This window comes from Leptidea sinapis, chromosome 20 (genome assembly GCF_905404315.1).
Source record: "Leptidea sinapis chromosome 20, ilLepSina1.1, whole genome shotgun sequence".
In the NCBI taxonomy this organism is placed as follows: domain Eukaryota; kingdom Metazoa; phylum Arthropoda; class Insecta; order Lepidoptera; family Pieridae; genus Leptidea; species Leptidea sinapis.
This window is the reverse complement of record NC_066284.1, coordinates 10266980-10286864: the sequence shown is the minus strand read 5'-3', so window position 1 is coordinate 10286864 and position 19885 is coordinate 10266980. Positions and strand designations below refer to the sequence as shown.

The following is a 19885-nucleotide window of genomic DNA, read 5'->3' as shown; positions in this document are numbered from 1 at the left end:
ACTGGTTGCCTGGACGTTTGACTGTCTAAACTTCTAAAGAAATAAGCGGCTCTAGTTGCGCGGTTAGTGAAAACATATAAGTGACCTCTTATTTTGATTAAAATATTTGAATAAAGGCTACAGCGGCACATCGCTAAACTGTAGCATTAGCACAGCCATTAGCTGCTCGAGCAACGTGAACGACACTCTCACGTTTGAACCAATAATTTTATTATTTCGACTGAAGGATCCATAGTCATGGAATAAAAAAATGTCACTTTTATTTGACATTCGTGACTTGTCAAATATCATTTGTTAATTGCCAGTTGTCACTGCATGTGTCAATGTCAATTGTGTTGTGAATTGTGACTTGTGTACATGGCACTTCAGTTATTTTTGTGAATTTTCATAATATTTAATTATATTAGTATTTACTGAAAGATGAAGTCTTATTAAAATAAATCTACACAATAAATACCATGGCGTTCGTTAGCGCTGTTACTGGCGACGACTCCACAAAGAAATTTATGGATGTTCTGCAAAATGACTTCAAAAACCTTAGCCTGGAAACTAAGAAGAAATATCCTCAAATTAGGGAGGTTTGTGATTTTTTTCTATTTTGTTTTTCCATTTTATTCATGATACGATTAGATTTATTAAAACTATTTCTTATTTATAATTTAGGTGTCTATTTGAAGTACATTGTTTTCATATAAACTCATACCTACTTAATATTTATTAATTTCAATAAGGAAGTATATAGTGTTATAAATATATTTATACATATTATGTATATTTTATATTATTAGTATGTTTATGTATATCATATATTTTAGGTGGAAATTAATATTATTGTATTTAACTGAGATTTAAATATTTAATATAAACCATCATGAAAAGAGCTTACTCCCATCATAACTGCCATCTACACATCTCTTGATGCCTCACCACTCCCCATCCTGTGAGCCTCTTGCCAGGTTGCCTCCTCTTTTGACAAAAATAATACAAGTATATTGGGAATAATAATATAAATTTTATACATAATAATTGCACACCAGTGCTGCTACCAGCCTCACCTATCAGGCACACTCACAGAACTATGCTCCTCAGAGTGTTCATGTTGTCATTTATGTGTACACACACACACACACATATACCTATATATATTATTAATAAATATATAGATAATAAGTCTTTCTTTTTAATAAACTTCAATTGGTTGCTTGGTATCAACTATTTTCCCTGAATGTTGTTAAAAAATGCCTAGGTACTGCTATTACAAGCATGTTGTTGTATGATAGCATTTTCAACCCTCTGTTAAATTAGGCTGTATTTATTGACACGAAATGGTGCTAACAATTACCTGGTCTTAAACTTTTATCTAGTCATACAGGACAGTATTTTTAATGGATTACTGAAGAAGGACATCACCATTTCACCCACAAATCCTAATATTCACCAGAGAGATTCCTTAATGGTTTAAGCATGGTTGCTTAAACATATGGTTAAAGCCAGTTATATACAGAGGCCAATCCAATTAATGTTCTAACAAATCATTGAAGTGCAAACTGATTTTGGATTCTGGAAATTAAAGGAAAATTACTTGGCTTTGAAGATACCAGCACCAATAGAGAGAGACTTTATTATAGGATGTCCCACAGATACACACATACACACTTTTGCCACTCAAAACAAATCTCAAATCAATCAATTTTGATTAAATAAATCCCACATAAAAGACAGATGAAGGCCATCAAAGAAGCTGGCAACACACTTGTGAATTGTGATTACTCTAGGGTTGAAGAGAGCGGGATCACTTAGTATTATGACAATATGTTAAACAAGCAAAACTATAGTAAAGTATAGATGAATTGATCACTTTTAAATTGTCAATCTCATCATTAATCACAACCTATATTTAAATTTCTAATTTCCAAAGTACAATGGTTATAACATAATTCTTAAGTATATCTTAATTGTACTAACAAATATGGATGTAATCTCGTGTAAGGATGAATCCGAAATAAATGATTATTATTATTTTAGCTATGTTTTATGTATTATAAAATTTTACATTTCTAAAAATATCAATTGTAACACTTTATTTGTAGAACTATTTAGTCTGATTAACTGTCTTTATGTTTAAGGCTTGTGATGAAGCTATAGAAAAGCTATCTCTGGCAGCCAACAATCCACAGGCCTCTCTGTATGGTGTGGTCAATCAGATATTATATCCATTGGTACAGGGATGTGAGTCTAAAGATGTAAAAATCATTAAGGTGAGGAGCTTGCTACTACTGGTATATAATTATTAGTATTATAATATAGTTATCCAGATGCAACCAGTTCTTTTCTAAAATTTTTATGATATGGGGTGTCTGTACCACATTCTACTCCAATTATTCAGATATGATACTGTTTACAAACTGAACAAGAAAATTCACATTCTCTAATTTTAGTTGCTTTTCTTTTAAGTGAAGTTAAGTATGGAAAATAGTGGACAAACAAGTGTACCTGTTGTTAAGTGATCATCATCTGGGTGGTGGTGATCATTCTCTTGCAACACCAGAAGAACTACAGGAACCTTACCCAGCCTTAAAGGAATGTGTACTCGCTTGGGGTACCCATATAGTATTGTTCACAAAAAAAAAATGCACGACAGCTTAGTTGGTTGTAGAAGAACGGTACTTGAAAACAGCACTGTGGAAGAATGCCACACATCCACATGGTGATTATATCCTGATTTGTGGTGTGTCGTGCGAAGGTGGAATTCGCCCGCAGAAATCAGGTGAAACAGATCTTACGAACACTCCCCGTGATGATTGCGATAGAAGACACGATGAAGCGACGTCTCTACGCAACGCCTGGTGATCGAGCCGTTCACAGTGCAGAAAAATAATGAAAGAATTCTCGCAAATTTCCAGTTTTGCCTTGGAACAATTCAGCGGCTAATCGCTCAGCAGGGTATTGATGCCAAGGGTGCGAGACATATTGTTGACTGCCTCTTCAACTTGGGACAAGCTGGAGTGCTTGAGCTAAAGCTTCTGCAGACTGCTGCTTTGTTGATGACCACTTCTGACTTGGTGCATGGAGACACATTGGCCAGGGTTAGTATTTATTTTAATCATTAAAAATAATAATAAATCGCAAATTCATTGAACCAACAAATTTTACCTAGATAGATTCCTTTTAACAAAAAAAATTGATTAATACTGTGCGGTTGCTCAGAGGGCTATGCTCGGAGTTTCCCTGCGAGATCGAATCAGAAATTAGGAGAACCAAAATTACCGACATAGTCCAAATGATTGCAAAACTGAAGTGGCAGTGGGCAGGGCACATAGTTCGACGGACACATGGCCGTTGGGGCAGTAAAGTCCTCGAATGGCGACCACGTACCGGAAGATGCAGTGTTGGTAGGCCACCGACAAGATGGATCGACGATCTGGATCAAGATCGCCGGAATACGTTGGATGAGGGCAGCGCAGGACCGATCGTCGTGGAAATCTTGTGAGGAAGACTGTCCAGCAGTGGACGTTTTCCGGCTGATGATGATGAATACTGTGCGGAAATCTTTATGAAATCGAGATATATGACTTGTAGTGTTGATGTGAAAACATGACTCACGTATAAGGTTTACCAGCCACCCTCCTAAACACATGACAAAAAACATCAGCACCAGAAAAATCACTGGAGTTCTGCTAATCTTTGAGGTGGGTGTATTGGCCCTTGTGAAGCTCATATTGGACTGGATACACTCTAAAAGGTAGTTTATATACTCAAATATCATAAACCCTCCATGATGCGTTCAAGAAATGTACATTATGACCACCATAAAAATGGACTGTTTTGTTAAATCATTTCTTATCTGTTAAAATGTTATTATTGCTAAACAATAACATCGATTTAGATAATGTTACCTATTACATTCATAATAAGAACTTTTACCTCTATTCTAATATCAGTCGAGATGACATTTAGTTCGAAATGATATCAAGTTGCTTTCTTTGACAAATGTTGCACGTAAATAAGATATCGAACGACATGATAGTTGCGGCCGACTCTAGTTTGTCTCTGAAATGAAAAATAAAAAAACTATGACAGCTGCCAGAAAACTTTTCATTACTGCGATTATCCGTTAAAATTTAGGCTGGTCATAATATGCGGCTCCTGAATGTATCATGGAGGCTTATGTGCGTAGATATGATGAAACTATACATAATAGGCATTAAAACAGTCTTGTGATATTATGAAACGAACCGAAGGCGATACTCACAGTCGTGTTTTATGCCCTTCATTATGTATAAATACATTACTACTATTATAATGTTGTACGTGCAAGAAAAGACCTTTAATACAGTTAAGTCGAATGTGCCTTACAGACGATGGTGCTGTGCATGCGAATGGTGGTGGCGACTGAGACCCGGGACGTGAGCACGGCGCACGCGGCCGCCGCCACCGTGCGGCAGCTGGTGGCGCTTGTCTTCGAGAGAGCACTTGCTGAAGCTGACGGTAATAATCAATCATACTGGACATAGCCCATAGACCTAAGTAATTTCTATTAATTTTTCTTCACAAAAACGATGAGTACTTACGGGCGACACGCGCAGCATACATTCAAAGTTTGAATCTTATTGTCATGGAATGAAGAACTAGGCACTATACTCTGCCTACGCGTCTATTAGGCAGGGTTTTTGTTTATTTGTGTTTTGACCGCGCTTTGAATACATCGCCACGCACTGACAAAGTGTTCAGTGAAAAACTGTCCAAATAACAGCATATCCAAACTTAAAAAGGATGGAGTAAATATTTCAAGTAAGTGCCCCTTTAAATTAACAAAAATAGTGTAACTAAATTACCGTTATTAATAATTTTGTCAAATAATTACTTTAACTGCTAAAAACGAAAAAAAAAACGTTGCGTCAAGTCAACAACAACTAGTGTAGCGCTATTTTACGACAGAAACTGATATAATGCACATTTTTTTCTGGAATAGGAGGACAATCGTGATTACGGGTAAAAGTGTCACAATCAGCTGTGCCGCCTTCTAATTCCCTCTGAAGTTGCAACGCGCGTGTCTGTGTGTGTGAGCAGATACATAGACACTGCATTCGCCCCTCCTAGATATAATTTTTATTACTGCCCACCCATTCGCAGCAACGTCAGGGCGAACTAGACGTTTGGCGAGGTGTGTCAAACATCCACCGCAGTTTTGGTCTGCCTCTTCTACTATGCTCTCTGTTGTTTAATATTCTCCTTAAGCCTTGGCCCCTTTTCCTTTTTAGTTTATTAACATAATATAGGTTTGTCCAATCCGTTTCACTTTTGTTCTTATTAAATAGAACTCAAAATAAATATACTAATTAATTTGAATGTAAATAAAATTAAAGGTCAGAGAAAGACTAACGGACATAAGAGAAAAAACAAAGGTGATTTGATCCCCATAACAAAAACTGTGAAAAAACTTAAGTGGAAATGGACGGGTCATATGATCAGAGGCCCAAACAAGTGGTCACAGAAACTCACCCATTGGTATCCGAGAGATGCTAAAAGAAAGAAAGGCAGACAGATACTAAGGTGGGAAGATGACATAAAGAAGGTTGCTGGACCAGTTTGGAGTAGAGAAGCGCGGGAGAGAGAGCACTGGAAGGTCCTAGAGGAGGACTATGTCAGTGGACAAGCTAGATATATTGTTAAAAAATAGAGGAAAAAAAAATAAACATGTAACTACATAACTAATATCTAGAAATAAAGGCTATCTTTATCTTTATCTAATTAATTTGAATGTACAGGAAAACTGAAAGTAAATCCAGCGGACGTGAGGATACAGACTAATCACAAAGCACCGAAAGAACTGAAACCGTGCGCTGTTGACGCCTATCTTATTCTTCAGGTATGAAGTTCAAATCGTTGCCTGTAAAAGTATTAGTTGGCGATTTGTACTGATAATTTTAAATTCGCTTTTTTTATTTAACATATTTATGTAATAAAAATAATTACCACTATTATTTACATTGCTGCAACCTAATAGGTAGGTCATTTATGCCTTTGCAATAGAAATTTGGTGATCTAGATTCGACAAACCATTGTAAGCATTTTTTACTGCCTCCTGAGAAGAAAACTTTTTATCACGTAGAAAATTGTCCGAATCACGATAAAAATGGTATTCCGTTAGAGCATAGTCTGGCGAATACGGATGGTGACGAATGGTTTCTAATTGCGATTCCTGTATTGTTAACACAGTTTCTCGTGCTGTATGAGGTCTCCTGGACTGGTCTCATGGAGCAATATTGGTGAATATCGATTCATGAGTCGGGGCTGTTTCATTGCTAGTTTTCCTATCATTGTTCGGAGTTCGGCACAGTAGACTTCTGCCGCTATTGCGTAAGAAGTGCGTTAGGAGATTTAGAAATAGATTACAGTATATTTACTTTTGTTTCAGGATGTAATACAATTAGTTAACGGAGACGCACCAAACTGGCTGGTTGGAATATCAGATGTTCCTAAAACATTTGGTTTGGAGCTGCTGGATACAGTACTGACAGACTTTTCGCCTGTGTTTTTCAAGGTATGCAATAAAAATCTATACAACTTAACGAGTATTGTCACATTTACCAATTTTTACGTTTTGCATATTTGGAAATTTCCATAAGTTTTTGCTGTGTTTTTAGGTACCTTTTATTCACTAATTAACAATTTATTTTTATATAAATGATTTGAGTTTTCTTTAGTGTTAATTCCGCCAATATAATATTGCCAATACAATATTGGCGGAATTAACACTAAAGAAAACTCAAATAATTTATATAATTATGGATTTCCGCAAACTTCAATATATTTTTATGTGTTAACGCCATTTAAATATAAGTTTTTACTTTTCCTGTTAATATATTATGTTGTCAAAGTAAATATATTGAGTAATTTCAGTGAAATTATTTTTAATAATATATAAAAGTATAGTAATAATACATTTCGTGTATTTTCTTAGATATCGGAGTTCAGATTTCTGCTAAAAGAGCACGTGTGCGCGTTGATAATAAGACTCTTCTCCCCGAATGTTAAATACAGGTACGTATTCAAAACCTTAACTATTTAACTTTATTTAAAACAAAATGGTCTATTCCTACCTTAGCTCGAACCCACATACGTCCTAGTCACTTGCAGTTTGTATTAATGACGGTACTCAATAAACATGTTAACAGTAAGTTCGGCACAAAGCTAGAAACCTTAGATTTACGCGGTCATTTTGAAAGTAAAAATAATATGCGTATGGCATTCGATATACTACTTATAGCTAAGTTTTATATTTACAGGGCTGCATTCCAATCACCTCACATTCCGGGAGGGGGGGCCCCGGGGGCAGCCAGCCCAGCGGCTGCGGAGCGGCCGCATTTCCCCGTCACCATGCGACTGCTGAGGCTTGTGGCTATTATTCTGCACAAGTATCATGATCTGCTGGTGAGTTTAGTCACTAGTATCATGATCTGCTGGTGAGTTTAGTCACTAGTATCATGATCTGCTGGTTAGTTTAGTCAAAAGTATCAAATCTGCTGTTGAGTTTAGTCACAAGTAACATGATATGCGGGTGAGATTTGTCGCAAGTAATATTATCTGCCGGTGAGTTTAGTCACAAGGATCAAATCTGCTGTTGAGTTTAGTCACAAATAACATGATATGCGGGTAAGTTTAGTCACAAGCATCAAATCTGCTGCTGAGTTTAGTCACAAATAACATGATATTCTGGTAACTTTAGACACAAAATTTTATCTGCTGGTGAGTTTAGTCACAAGTAAAATAATCTGCTATCGAGTTTAATCAGTTAATCACTAACAACATGATCTGTTGGTTTAGTCAAAAGAATCATCATCTGCGTGTAAGTTTAGTCACAAGTATCATGATCTGTTGGTGAGTTTAGTCACAAGTATCATAATATGTTGGTGAGGTTATCACGTGTATCATGATCTGCTGGTGACTTCAGTCAATAGGATCAGCATATGTTGCTAGTGTGGTATACTTTTACTGCATTTCTGCAGCAGCAAGAACAGGTCAGGGGTACTGTTGCAAAGCTAATTACTGTTAATTGAATTACTTAGTTACTGAAAAATACTAATAATCTGTTAACAGGTAACAGAATGCGAGATATTTCTGTCGCTGACGATAAAGTTTCTGGATCCGGATAAGCCGTTATGGCAGCGCGCATTAGCCTTGGAAGTATTACACAAGATGACAATACAGCCTGGTTAGTATTTTATTTCGTTAGTAACTTAAATAAATTTTTGTTAATCTTTTCCCGTAGTCGTTATAGAAACTTGAAACATTCTATTTTTGTGATGGGGTTGACGTGAGATGTATCGCGTATTACGCCTTGGGATGCGTAACGACTTAGATCACTGTTATTTTGGTTAACAAAAGGTCATCTGCTCGCATTTATTCTGATAAAAAAGTGAAGTTTGCTCTTAGAACAACGCAAGGCCTTCCATTTTAAGTTAATTATTTGTAACAATTTTTTACTTTAACTGCTATACCGGTGTATAGTATATGCTGTGATCGGCGGCGTTAAATAATCGGTGCACTGGAAAGACGAGTTTGGTAGTGACATACCTTAGTTCCATACGCACACTCGTGTGTCATATATTTTGTTGTTGAATTCGAATTGTAAAGTGAGTGCTCACATTAATTTGTGCGTTGTTTCCAGATCTGCTGAAGTCGTTCTGCGAATGTTATGACATGCGCCCGCACGCGACAAACATCTTCCAAGACATCGTGAACGCGCTCGGCGCCTACGTGCAGAGTCTGTTTGTGGCGTCCAATGTGAACACGCAACCAGGTAACACGATATAAACATTTACTTAGATCATTTGTACGCCTAAATAGATGTGGCAGCTGTAGAAGGGGTTGGTAATAAATAATAAAAAACTTTTATATCTGTATTTTAAATTTTCCACTTAGAATTTTAATAATCACTGACAATTATAGTGACGGGCATAGTGTCCCCTACAATTCACAATAAATAAGCCTACTCGAAAAAAAAAAAATTTAAATTTCTATATTTGTTAATAAGATATGTACATAATTACTTATAATCTACTTATTATAGCAATAGCCTTATATATGTAGGTCTCAGAAAACTTATTTCTACAACCCTACCTACGTATTGAGGGATACAAATACTTATGGTTTGTGGGGGAAAATCCAGGAAACTGGGAAAACCTGGCTATTTGCTATCACTTAACCTAACTTATGACTAATGACTAGAACTTGAAACTAACTTAAAACTAAGGTAAATAAATACATAGATATGTGTATACGAATGCCTAATCGAACTTAGCGCTCTGGTTTATATAGCGCACGACCGTCTACCGTGATGATGTTACCAACGGTTAGTTGGCACTGCTGTAATGCCAACTAAGTTACACGAATCAAGTTAACTAAAATTCTGAATATTATATTACGCTATTCATAACATGGTAGTTCATGACGTTGGTAGCGCTTGTTAACATATCAAGTAATCAATATCATATTGCTGACACAGCTGTGAAAACGTTGTAATGAATGAGATTCGCTGTTAACCTCTTTTGAACAATGCTCGCGCACAAACACATAGTGACACAAAAATCGCGAGTGTAAGACGTGGAGTATCACGCACACAAAAGTATTAAACATGGCCTGTTTTCATCGGTTGTCTTACAACGAGAGATTCTATCTAGACGTATAAATTATCTAAGTGCATTGATATAAATATCTTCTGACGGAGGAAAAAATAACAATTTGATGATGGTAATGTTAAGGACGAAACATATTTTACCACTTTGGAAGTGTCTCTCGCGCAAACTATTCAGTTTAGAAAAAAATATATATTAAAAACCTCAATAACATTTTTGAAGACCTATCCATAGATACCCACGAATGGGTTTGATGAAAAAGAATTTGAGTTTCAGTTGAATGATAATAAGTATGCGGAACCCCCAAAATTTATTGTTTTATTGTTTTTTTTTTCTATTATTGTGTGAAAATTCTAGTGCTGTTCACAGAATACATCTACTTACCAAGTTTCAACAGTATAGTTCTTATAGTTTCGGAAAAAAGTGGCTGTGACGTATCTATAAGGGTTCAGTTTTTTGCCATTTGGCTACTGAACCCTAAAAATTGCATATTTATTCTTACTTTATTATGAAATGGGATTGACCATCGTTTACATAATGTTAAGACAATATAGAAGTTCTTGTAACTAATTATCAGGATATCTTTCTTTTATACAGAGACGTACAAAATGGTCTGTGGTGCTATACTAATTTAGTGCTGGTAAGAATAGATATTTGTCAGTCGTAAAGGGCTGATCAGGGTCCCAATTGTATCGACCGAATTACGATCGATTTCATTTCCTCTTCACAAAGTTTCCTATTAAATAAATTATAAAAGAAAATCGAGTGACAAGACAAAATCAAAATACTAAGTTCAACGGTTGAATAATAATAAACTGAAAACAATAAATTGTAATGAATCTTTGTAAAAAATGAACTAGGTATATATAAATTATTTTTTTCGACTCAAGAAAATTTATTGAATTAGGCGTTACTTTGCGGAAATCCATAATTATACAAATGACTTAAGTTTTCTGTAGTGTTAATTCCGCCAATTTTTTTTTTTAGATTTGATTTTGTTGAGACAACACGTCCTGAAGATGCCTCGTGTAGAGGCGAAACACGTGTTGAATTAAAAAAAAAAAAAACAAATATTGGCGGAATTAACACTAAAGAAAACTTAAATCATTTGTTTTTTCGACTCCTTATTTCTATTTATGTAACGTGGTGTTGCAAAGCATGCCGGCTACAGTTAATAATTGTTATTACATATGTTATTGCAACATTTGTATCAGTACTTGTCTACTTACGTATTATTACGTACGTCGTTATTCTTTTGTTACGTAATTTGCTCAACTTGCTGTAATATTACGTTTGGGTTGTCAGGGAACTAACTTCCATTTGCATAATTGTAAGTTCGGATGAAATTTTTACCAATGTAAGGCTCCTTTGCACAGGAAGCCAGCTAGATTATGGGTATCACAACGGCGCCTATTTCTGCAGTGAAGCAGTGTGTTAACATTATTGTGTTTCTGTCTGAAGGGCGCCGTAGCTAGTGAAATTACTGGGCAAATGAGACTTACCTTCTTATGTCTCAAGGTGACCAGCGCAATTGTAGTGCCGCTCAGAATTTTTGGGTTTTTCAAGAATCCTGAGCGTCACTGCATTGTAATGGCTAGGGCGTATCAATTACAATCAGCTGAACGTCCTGCTAGTCTCGTCCCTTATTTTCATAAAAAAAAGACTCGGAGAGAAGTTGATTATCTACATTTCAAAACATCAAGTCAGCTGTTTGCTAGTTCATCTAAAATAAGGAGGTTCCAATGTAAAAGAATAGAATATAAAACAGCGGCACAGTATCTATATATTTCAAATAGTCATCTCACAAAATTTGGCAGGAAATGGTTTTGTAATTGTAATAAGTGATACACGATAGGTGTTTATTGTTTTAATTTCCAACATAAATCGGTAAATGGTTTTCCTTTATGTTGTGTTTTGTTACATAAGAGTCGCAGTGGGTTTCTTGCCATTTCTGCTTCTTACTCAACATCAACTTTTTATTACTTAATATTAATAAGTGTCATTTCTTGATTAAATGTTTTAATTGTCATCAATTAATCAGTTGTATCTGGCACCGGGTCTATTATTTGAAAAATGTCATGTCATCATTTATCAAACCTCATCATCTAATCCCCGCGATAGATCCACCTCATTACCCACGTCTTCGTTGTAGCTGAACCTTTTCCAATTCCAATTGGTCTGGTTAACGTTCTCTCCAATCATTCTTCTTGGCTCTTCTGGCCGATACTCATTCAGTTCGACGTCTAACAAATCTAAGTTGTAAAGTAATGGATGATCTCCTGTGCGCCTGCTGTCACTGTGATCTGCAAATGATTAACGTTACAATTAAATAACGTACCTTGAGGGAATAATGAGTTAAAATATCAAAGGATATTGTTGGTAAAAAATAATTTAATTTGGTAGGTATTCTGTGTGTGATAATTCACACTGCCTGTTAGTAACATGTAAAGTGCGGGTACGCATGGAACATACGTGTAGCACTGAAAGCAATATATACGCATGTTATGGTCTTTTCTTGAAGGTCCTATCGGTTTGGGAAAACAGCAGCTGGTAATGTATTCCACAAAGTGTGTGTGCGAGGCAAGAAATTCCTTGCGAAACGCACGGTCGTGGAATGCCAGATGTCAACTTGATGCGGGTGGTATTTTGCATTTTAATGTAATGTCCGGTGGTAGAATTCGGCCGCTGGAATCAACTCGAACAGCTCCTCTGAGAACTCCCCGTGATAAATGCGGTAGAAGAAGCACAGAGAACCTGAGATGTGGATCTCTACGCAACGCCAAAGAATCAAGACGATCGGAGATGACTTGATCGTCGATGATTCGAGCCGCTCTTCGTTGGTGACAGTATTCCATGTGAAGCCGAATTTGCGCCTTATATGGTTGCAGGCGTCACTATAAGCAGTGAAGTACTGTTTGCCTTACTGAGAACACCAACGTTTTAAATGGTCAGTTTGGACTTCTCTTCCAAGTAGTGAGCCCAGATCTGAACGTCGCTCGATGTATAGACGCCAAGTACGCCGATATGGCAGAATTAGGCATTCGTTGTCTATTATAGCGATAGGTGGTAGGATGCGTTACATTATTAGTATGTAGTATTTAACAACGTACTTATAAATTTCATCCAAAGAACGCTCCGGCGGAGGTAGATATGCGGGGCCCCGTTTTTCGCGGGGTTTTACCAATTGCTAATTGCTACGTGTTTAATCCGGTCCTGTACATACGTAATAGGCTTAGCATCAATCAGACGCACTGAAACTGAATCGAATTTGCTGCTGTCTGACTGCACGCTGACGTCACGCAAACGGTCAGATAACAAGGCTCCTGCGCCTTACCGATTTCCGAGCATTTTGTAACTGGTTCCGCAAACAATACGTAGTCAACAGAATTCTTAATATAAAATACTAACTGGTGTTATCATTCGAGTCAGTTAGATTCATCTCGTTGGATAGTATGTGTGTGTACAAGTCCACCAGTCCTTGACAATGTATCTTGCATTTAACATAGAACGAGAATCTATTGGCCCTTTCTTCATCGCGACAGCCTAGCCTTTCTCTGTAATAGACGATAATTTTTAAGTGGTATATTATTTTGGGGCAAGTCGATATATTCGAGGTAAGTATGACAAAGATCGGAAAAATCAAACCTGCTTTTTCGAGACCTTTCCAGATCATGATTTCAGGGGTTCACTGCGGTTAAAAAGTGTTTTATTTAAATGTGTAAAATACTTTGTAGAACCCAGTTATTGAGGTTAAAAAAAACCTTTTTTTATATTTTTTTCTTTTTTGCCTTCCTCCTTAGAGAAAGGGAAAATTCGTAACTTTAATTATGACTTTTTGTACACTTTTACGAGCGCTGGAAAAGCTTCTGAGCTGTTTCATCACATCAGCCGAAAGACGTCCACTGCTGGACAAAGGCCTCCCCGAAAGATTACCACGACTCATGCAACCTATTCCGTCGATCTTGACCATATCATCAATCCAACTAGTGGGGGCCTACCAACACTGCGTATAGTGTAGCGTAGTACTAGTACGTGGACTTTACTGCCTCAACCGCCATCAGTCCTTCGGGGTATGTGCCCTACCCAATGCCACTTCAGTTTCGCAATGATCACTGGTTCTCCTACGGATCTCCTCATTTCTGATTCGACTGTCTCGTACAGAAAATCCGGGCATAGCCTGATCCATTGCCCTCTGAGCGACTATGCATATTCTCATAAGGCTCAAAGTTAGCGACCACGTCTGCGTTCCGTACGTCATCACTGGCAGCACGAGCTGCTAAAGCTTTACCTATTCATATATATATAATTATACTTTAGAAGTCTTACGTGCAGTTCTGCATTTGAAACTCGAATGTCCACACGGATTTTATCGGACTGATACACGTGCCGGGCGTGAAGCGGCGCGTACAGCGAGTGTACATTCGGCCGGCTCGCGTCGGATATTTCATCACCTTCTCTGCACAATTTTATCATTTTATGTGAATTCTTCTGACGTGTTGGGCATTTTTTGAGATGTTCATGTACCGAATTGAATGAACAAAATTCTGTCTGAACGTTTCTCAAGCTTCTCTGAAATTGTCACAACTGAAAATTTTTGAGCTTGATTATAACTATGGATGAAACGTGGTTACAACACTATGAATCAGCAATAAAATTACACCCTAATGACCAGGTAGAGACAATCATCTCCATCCCCTAAGAAAAAGGCGAGTCGTACGGCTACAAAGATCATGCGCTCTCTTTTTGGAGGTAGTAAAGGGGTTAAATATTTTTATTTATGGCAGACGAGGATAAACGAGCGTACGGCTTATTTGATGTTAAGTGATAACCGCCGCCCACATTCCCCTTCTGTTGTAGGGCTCCGTAACCACAGGAATTGCAGGAGCCTTTTAGAAAGGTCTTTTTGAACGAACCCATGTCGTATCATTACGGAAACACCGCACAAGGAAGCTCATTCCACAGCTTTGTTGTACGTGAGAGGTTGTGGGGATGATATTGTAATTTGTGGCGTGTCGTGCGAAGGTGGAATTCAGCGGCAGGAATCAGGTGAAACAGCTACGCAACAAATACGCTAGAAGACTAACAATGATGCGACGTCTCTATACAACGCCAAGTGATCGAGCCGTTCACAGAGAACTGTGTCTGGGACAATTTGAGCAGCTCTGCGTTGCTCGCGGTCAAATGGTTTGAGCTAATACTGGGATGCCCCAGACCGGAGATGAGAGCAATACTCCTTATGTGGCCGGACCTGCGCTTTGTACAGCGCTAGAATGTGGACTGGCTTGTAGTATTATTATAATCTCGACCATACATCCACCGGTAGTGGCTCTTTGTAAGCAGAACAAATAAAAAATTGCGGAACGATATTGATGAGAAGCGGCGAGGCAAGCTAGCAAAAAATACTTTTTTGTTCCATCAAGATAGCACCCTCGCTCACAAGTCCGCTGATGCTTTGGCTGCAAATGGAGCTGCTGGCTTCGAAATATTTGAGCGTCCGCTATATCTACCCGACTTAGTCCCCAGTGATTTCTATTTCCAAGGTTGAAGGATTATTTGAAAGAACAGTGATTCGAAGATGACGAAGCCGTAGTTGCTGCAGTATATGAATGTTTAGGTGGGCAGGATGAAGAGTTATTTAAGAAAACAATGTTAAGTTTCGGAGTTACACCAGCTTGAAAGTTAGTTCTGAGAAGAGGTAATATTCATACTACATTAAATATTCCCTACTATATTTATTAGTATTGGAAATAAAATATTGTACATGATAAGTTGTTAGTAATAACTTACTTGGTTTTCCCCGATTATTGTCGTTGTCGTATTGTGCTTCACACAAGATAAGTATTACTAAAATGTAATAAAATGTATAATATAACTCTCTACGCACGTACATTTCTTATGTAGATGTCTGTTAGACATGGCCTTCTAGATCGCCTTAGAATGGCGAATCTTAAAATATTAATACAATAATGTTATAATATTGATTTTATATAATGTTCTTGTTTTATTTAGCCTTTACTTATTTTACAAATTTTAACCTTTTGTTCAACTTGTCTTTATTTCCGTGCTGTAACTGTATATAAATCATTCAGTAAGTATTGATTTATTTGTAATATTTTTAAGCGGTGGGCACTTTTTGGTAGGAGAAAACCTTATGTGTTCGCTTCACCTACATGATCATGACACACGCGAAAAATAAAAAATATATAGTAAAACGCTTTATGAATGCGAGTTCGCGTCACCCAAATGCTTATAGCAGTATATCTGTAGCTATACAGCTGTCGTATTGTGCAACATTAGTGCTGTGTATATCTTATAAGTGAAATTGAATGAAATGGTGTTTTTGTTTGATTAATATATTATTGAATTTAAGTTTTATAATTGTTTTTAAACATTATGAAATTTCAATTCTAAACTTTGTGGGCCTTACAAAGAAAATTTGCATAAAATTATAACTAAGCATAAACCAAGAATATGCAAAAAGTTTACAAATAGACATTTTACTTACGAATGGTTTGTTCGGACGTATAACGTTTCCCGCGTTTATTTGCAAGGCAGCTTGTCATTAGGAAAACTTCAGAATTATCATTGTATTGACAGTGTTGTCAACGATAATGTAAACATTTTGCATTTTCTTTGTTTATCATGAGTTATAACTTTATACCAAGTTTATTTGTAAGGCCGTGTATGTTTTCACTTGTAAGGGCAGTCTCTACAACTTACAATTTTTTTATTTAAGTCGTCCGTTTTGTGAACTTTGAAGGTCGTGTTGTTTTACCAGCAGCTAGAGCGTTGTCGTCATCCCTGAACAGAGCTTGCGAGAAACTCGAGAGAAATTTCATGTTTACAATTTAGCCATTAATATTCCTGTAAACTAATTCACGGAATTTCTCTTGTAGCTTCCGTAAAAGTCATGTTAATTTCTTTTTTTTTTTAATTTTCTTTTCAGGGTCTACGGCAGTTCCTCAACAGGCCGGTTTCTACTGGAAAGGGGTGTGGCTGCCGCTGTGTGTCACATTCGAACCCGGTACTGCCAAATCTGTTTAGTAAGTTAATCTTTAATTTCTATTCTTTAATTCTAATTTTGTTACCGATAGAAAGCCATAATTTTGGCGAGTGTCATAGGAAACATTATTTTATTTAAAAAGTCGGAGAAAAAACGGCCTAACACTAAAAAATAATTTATATCGCAAAACAAAGTTTGCTGGGTCAGCTCGTAATTTATATATTATACTAAATGACCCAGCAAACGTTGTATCGCCGATATTAAAATCGCGATACAAAAGTAACTGTTGATCGTAGATGGGTGAAAATTTGAAGTTGTATGTATTTTTAATGCTGACTCATAATCAAATAAATTAAAAAAAAAAAGTCAAAAAAATTTTTGTCGTGTGGACCACCCTTAACATTTAGGGGGATGAAATACGAATAGATGTTGTTCGATTCTCAGACCTATCCAATATGCACTCAAAATTTCATGAGAATCGGTCAAGCCGTTTCGGAGGAGTTCAATGTTTAACACCATGACACGAGAATTTTATATATTAGATATACGAGGGGCGGTCAAAAAGTTCGCGGAATGGCGGGGTTGGCGGGGGTGAGGTCGCTCCTCCAGGTAGCCGCTACTTGAGTAACTCATAATTACTATATATGCCAATTTCTAGCCTAATTGGGTCATTAGCTTTCGAGTTACAAACGAGTGAACAAGTAAATCGGGAACAAACTAGCCACTATGGAGAAAATTGAACATCGCGCCGTCGTAAAGTTCCTCACCAAACAAGGAAAAACGCCTCAAACTATTTTGCAAGAGATGTTAGCTGTTTACGGAGACTCTGCTCCTGGTAAAACCATGATTTACAAATGGCACGGCCTTTTCAAGCAAGGAAGGGAGTCAATTGAAGATGATCCTCGACCTGGACGGCCCATTGAGGCCACTACGCCGGAAATCATTGAAAAAGTTGAAAAACTTGTATTGGAAGACGGAAGGTTGAAGAAGAAACAACTTGCAGCATCAGTTGGAGTATCAGAAACCACAATTTTAAATATTCTTCATCAACATCTTGGCATGAGTAAAGTGTGTTCAAGGTGGGTCCCGAGAATGCTCACGCCGCTGCAAAAACGTGAGCGCGTCAACTGTTCCCGCGAGTATTTGGACCGCTGTGGAGAAGTTAGGGAAGAAATTATGGCCCGAATTGTAACCGGTGATGAAACTTGGGTTCACCACTATGAGCCTGAGTCAAAGCAGGAGTCGATGCAGTGGCACAAAAAAGGCACACCACCCCCAAAAAAATTTAAAGTGTCGCAATCGGCCGGAAAGATCATGGCGACTATTTTTTGGGATACTGAAGGTATTCTTTTGATCGATTATAAAGAACGTGGTGTTTCTATAACGGGAGAGTACTACGCTTCCCTATTGGACCGATTAAAAGAAGCTATTAAAGAAAAAAGAAGAGGAAAACTGACAAAAGGTGTACTCCTTTTGCACGACAACGCGCCCGTTCACACGAGTCATGTTGCGACGGCTGCCATTCATCGATGCGGTTTTGAACAACTACGCCATCCACCCTACAGTCCAGACCTGGCCCCTAGCGATTTTTATTTATTCCCAAAGATGAAGAAAGAGCTGCGTGGAAAAAAATTTAGAGACGATGATGAAGTCAAGTCGGCGATTTCGGCGTATTTTGACGCCCAAGACAAAACCTATTTTTTCGACGGTATTAATAAGTTATATGCCAGATCCCAAAAATGTATTCGTGTTAAGGGGGAATATATTGAAAAGGAAAAATAACATAATGTATCATTTCATCTTTTTTCCCAGTCATTCCGCGAACTTTTTGACCTCCCCTCGTATTATAGCTTTACCTTATCTACGAGTCAATATGTTCTCCGATCAGATTATAATAATGGTATATTTCATTTGCAGCATAGAAATGTTGGACCGCACAGAGGCGCCGAGTATACAGGAGGGGTACGGCATCTCGGTCGCGTACGCGTGTCTCATTGAGATCATTCGCTCCATAGCGATCTCTGCCGAGGGAGAAGACTACTACAGGTGCTGTATACAGCTTAACTTCATAATCACTATCACTACATAGTATAAAACAAAGTAGCTTAAAGGAGAGCAAATAACCATTACATCATTCAAAAGAGTGTTGTAATGTTGTACTGAATTTCATAACAACACTCCTATTTTGTTTTTCATTCCCTTCATGCTCAAGAGTTTTAACAGACAGCCACATTCTTATTGCTCGATGCGTGGCATCTGTATGAATTTCAAAAAAAGAACATTTTGGTTTACGCGCGTTCCACACCACCAGAAAGTCGCGCGCCGTAAAAAAAAGTAGGTTATTCGAATCCCCGCCATTTTTCTTTGATATTTTTATTGTTTTGTTTACAAAAAATGAGCGATTAATTTCCAAAAGAACATAATATTCAAGTGAATTTTAATTATTGCACTATACAAAATGTAAATTACTACTAAAATAAATCTCTTGCAACACCAGAGGAATCACAGGAGCGTTACCGGCCTATAAGGAAGGTGTACGCGCTTGTCATCTCTTTTTTGACTAGATCTATGTCGATTGAAAACACATTTCACCTCATTTACTTAATTGGATTTAGTTTACAATATTTGTCATCTATTTCACTTGTACTTCCGGAATAAAGTAGAGACTGAGTATTTCATATAATTTTGGGAACCAATAACCGGCTGCAGTATTCCCGAACCGACACGAGTTGGGGGTCTTCCAAGCTTAGATCATACTCCCACCTTTATCCTTCCTACCTCTTGATCTCTCTATTCTCTAGTCTATGGGCGGTAGTTTTATCACTTCTATTGATGTGAGCCTCTTGCCCGTTTGTCCTCTTATGTAAATGCTCGGGTTATTTTCGAATCCAAATTTGACATCTCACTTGTTTTAAAGCATAGAAAGGAATATATTTGTATGTATATCCACCCAAAGCACCAGATAATTTATCTGAAAGTATGTTAATATTATTATTATTAATGTTTATATTTAATTTGACAGGTTGCAAGAGCTATACGACGATTCGCAGAATGACACAGATGATAAAGAAATGAATGCTAATACGAGACCTGTAACGAATGAAGGTAACCTTTCATGATATGTTGGTATGTAATCATTCACTTTAGACAGAATATGTATTTATGATCAGGAGTATTATTGTCTCTTCATAACTATACATAAAAGAGACAACAATTTGTTATCTCACTTTGTTTATTTCTCTTT

General features: G+C 37.2%; 1 protein-coding gene and 1 long non-coding RNA gene across 2 annotated transcripts in view; one reads left to right on the top strand and one right to left on the bottom strand.

Annotated features, from left to right (window-relative positions):
- Positions 1 to 328: 328 nt before the first annotated feature.
- The window catches only part of LOC126970127 (protein MON2 homolog), a 72303-nt gene continuing 52746 nt past the window's right edge, over positions 329 to 19885 (top strand). The window contains exons 1-13 of the mRNA XM_050815856.1: positions 329 to 578; positions 2127 to 2258; positions 2904 to 3086; positions 4359 to 4488; positions 5769 to 5869; positions 6419 to 6544; positions 6965 to 7044; positions 7290 to 7434; positions 8101 to 8215; positions 8672 to 8803; positions 16585 to 16681; positions 18559 to 18687; positions 19664 to 19746. Coding sequence (XP_050671813.1) covers positions 459 to 578; positions 2127 to 2258; positions 2904 to 3086; positions 4359 to 4488; positions 5769 to 5869; positions 6419 to 6544; positions 6965 to 7044; positions 7290 to 7434; positions 8101 to 8215; positions 8672 to 8803; positions 16585 to 16681; positions 18559 to 18687; positions 19664 to 19746 — 1573 coding nt within the window. The 5' untranslated portion in view covers positions 329 to 458. The remainder of the gene's footprint in view (positions 579 to 2126; positions 2259 to 2903; positions 3087 to 4358; positions 4489 to 5768; positions 5870 to 6418; positions 6545 to 6964; positions 7045 to 7289; positions 7435 to 8100; positions 8216 to 8671; positions 8804 to 16584; positions 16682 to 18558; positions 18688 to 19663; positions 19747 to 19885) is intronic.
- LOC126970223 (uncharacterized) lies at positions 13066 to 15531 on the bottom strand. Its single transcript, XR_007730574.1, has 3 exons — positions 15426 to 15531; positions 13965 to 14094; positions 13066 to 13192 (listed from the first exon to the last, which is right to left on the bottom strand). It is a non-coding gene; the product is annotated as an uncharacterized LOC126970223 (long non-coding RNA).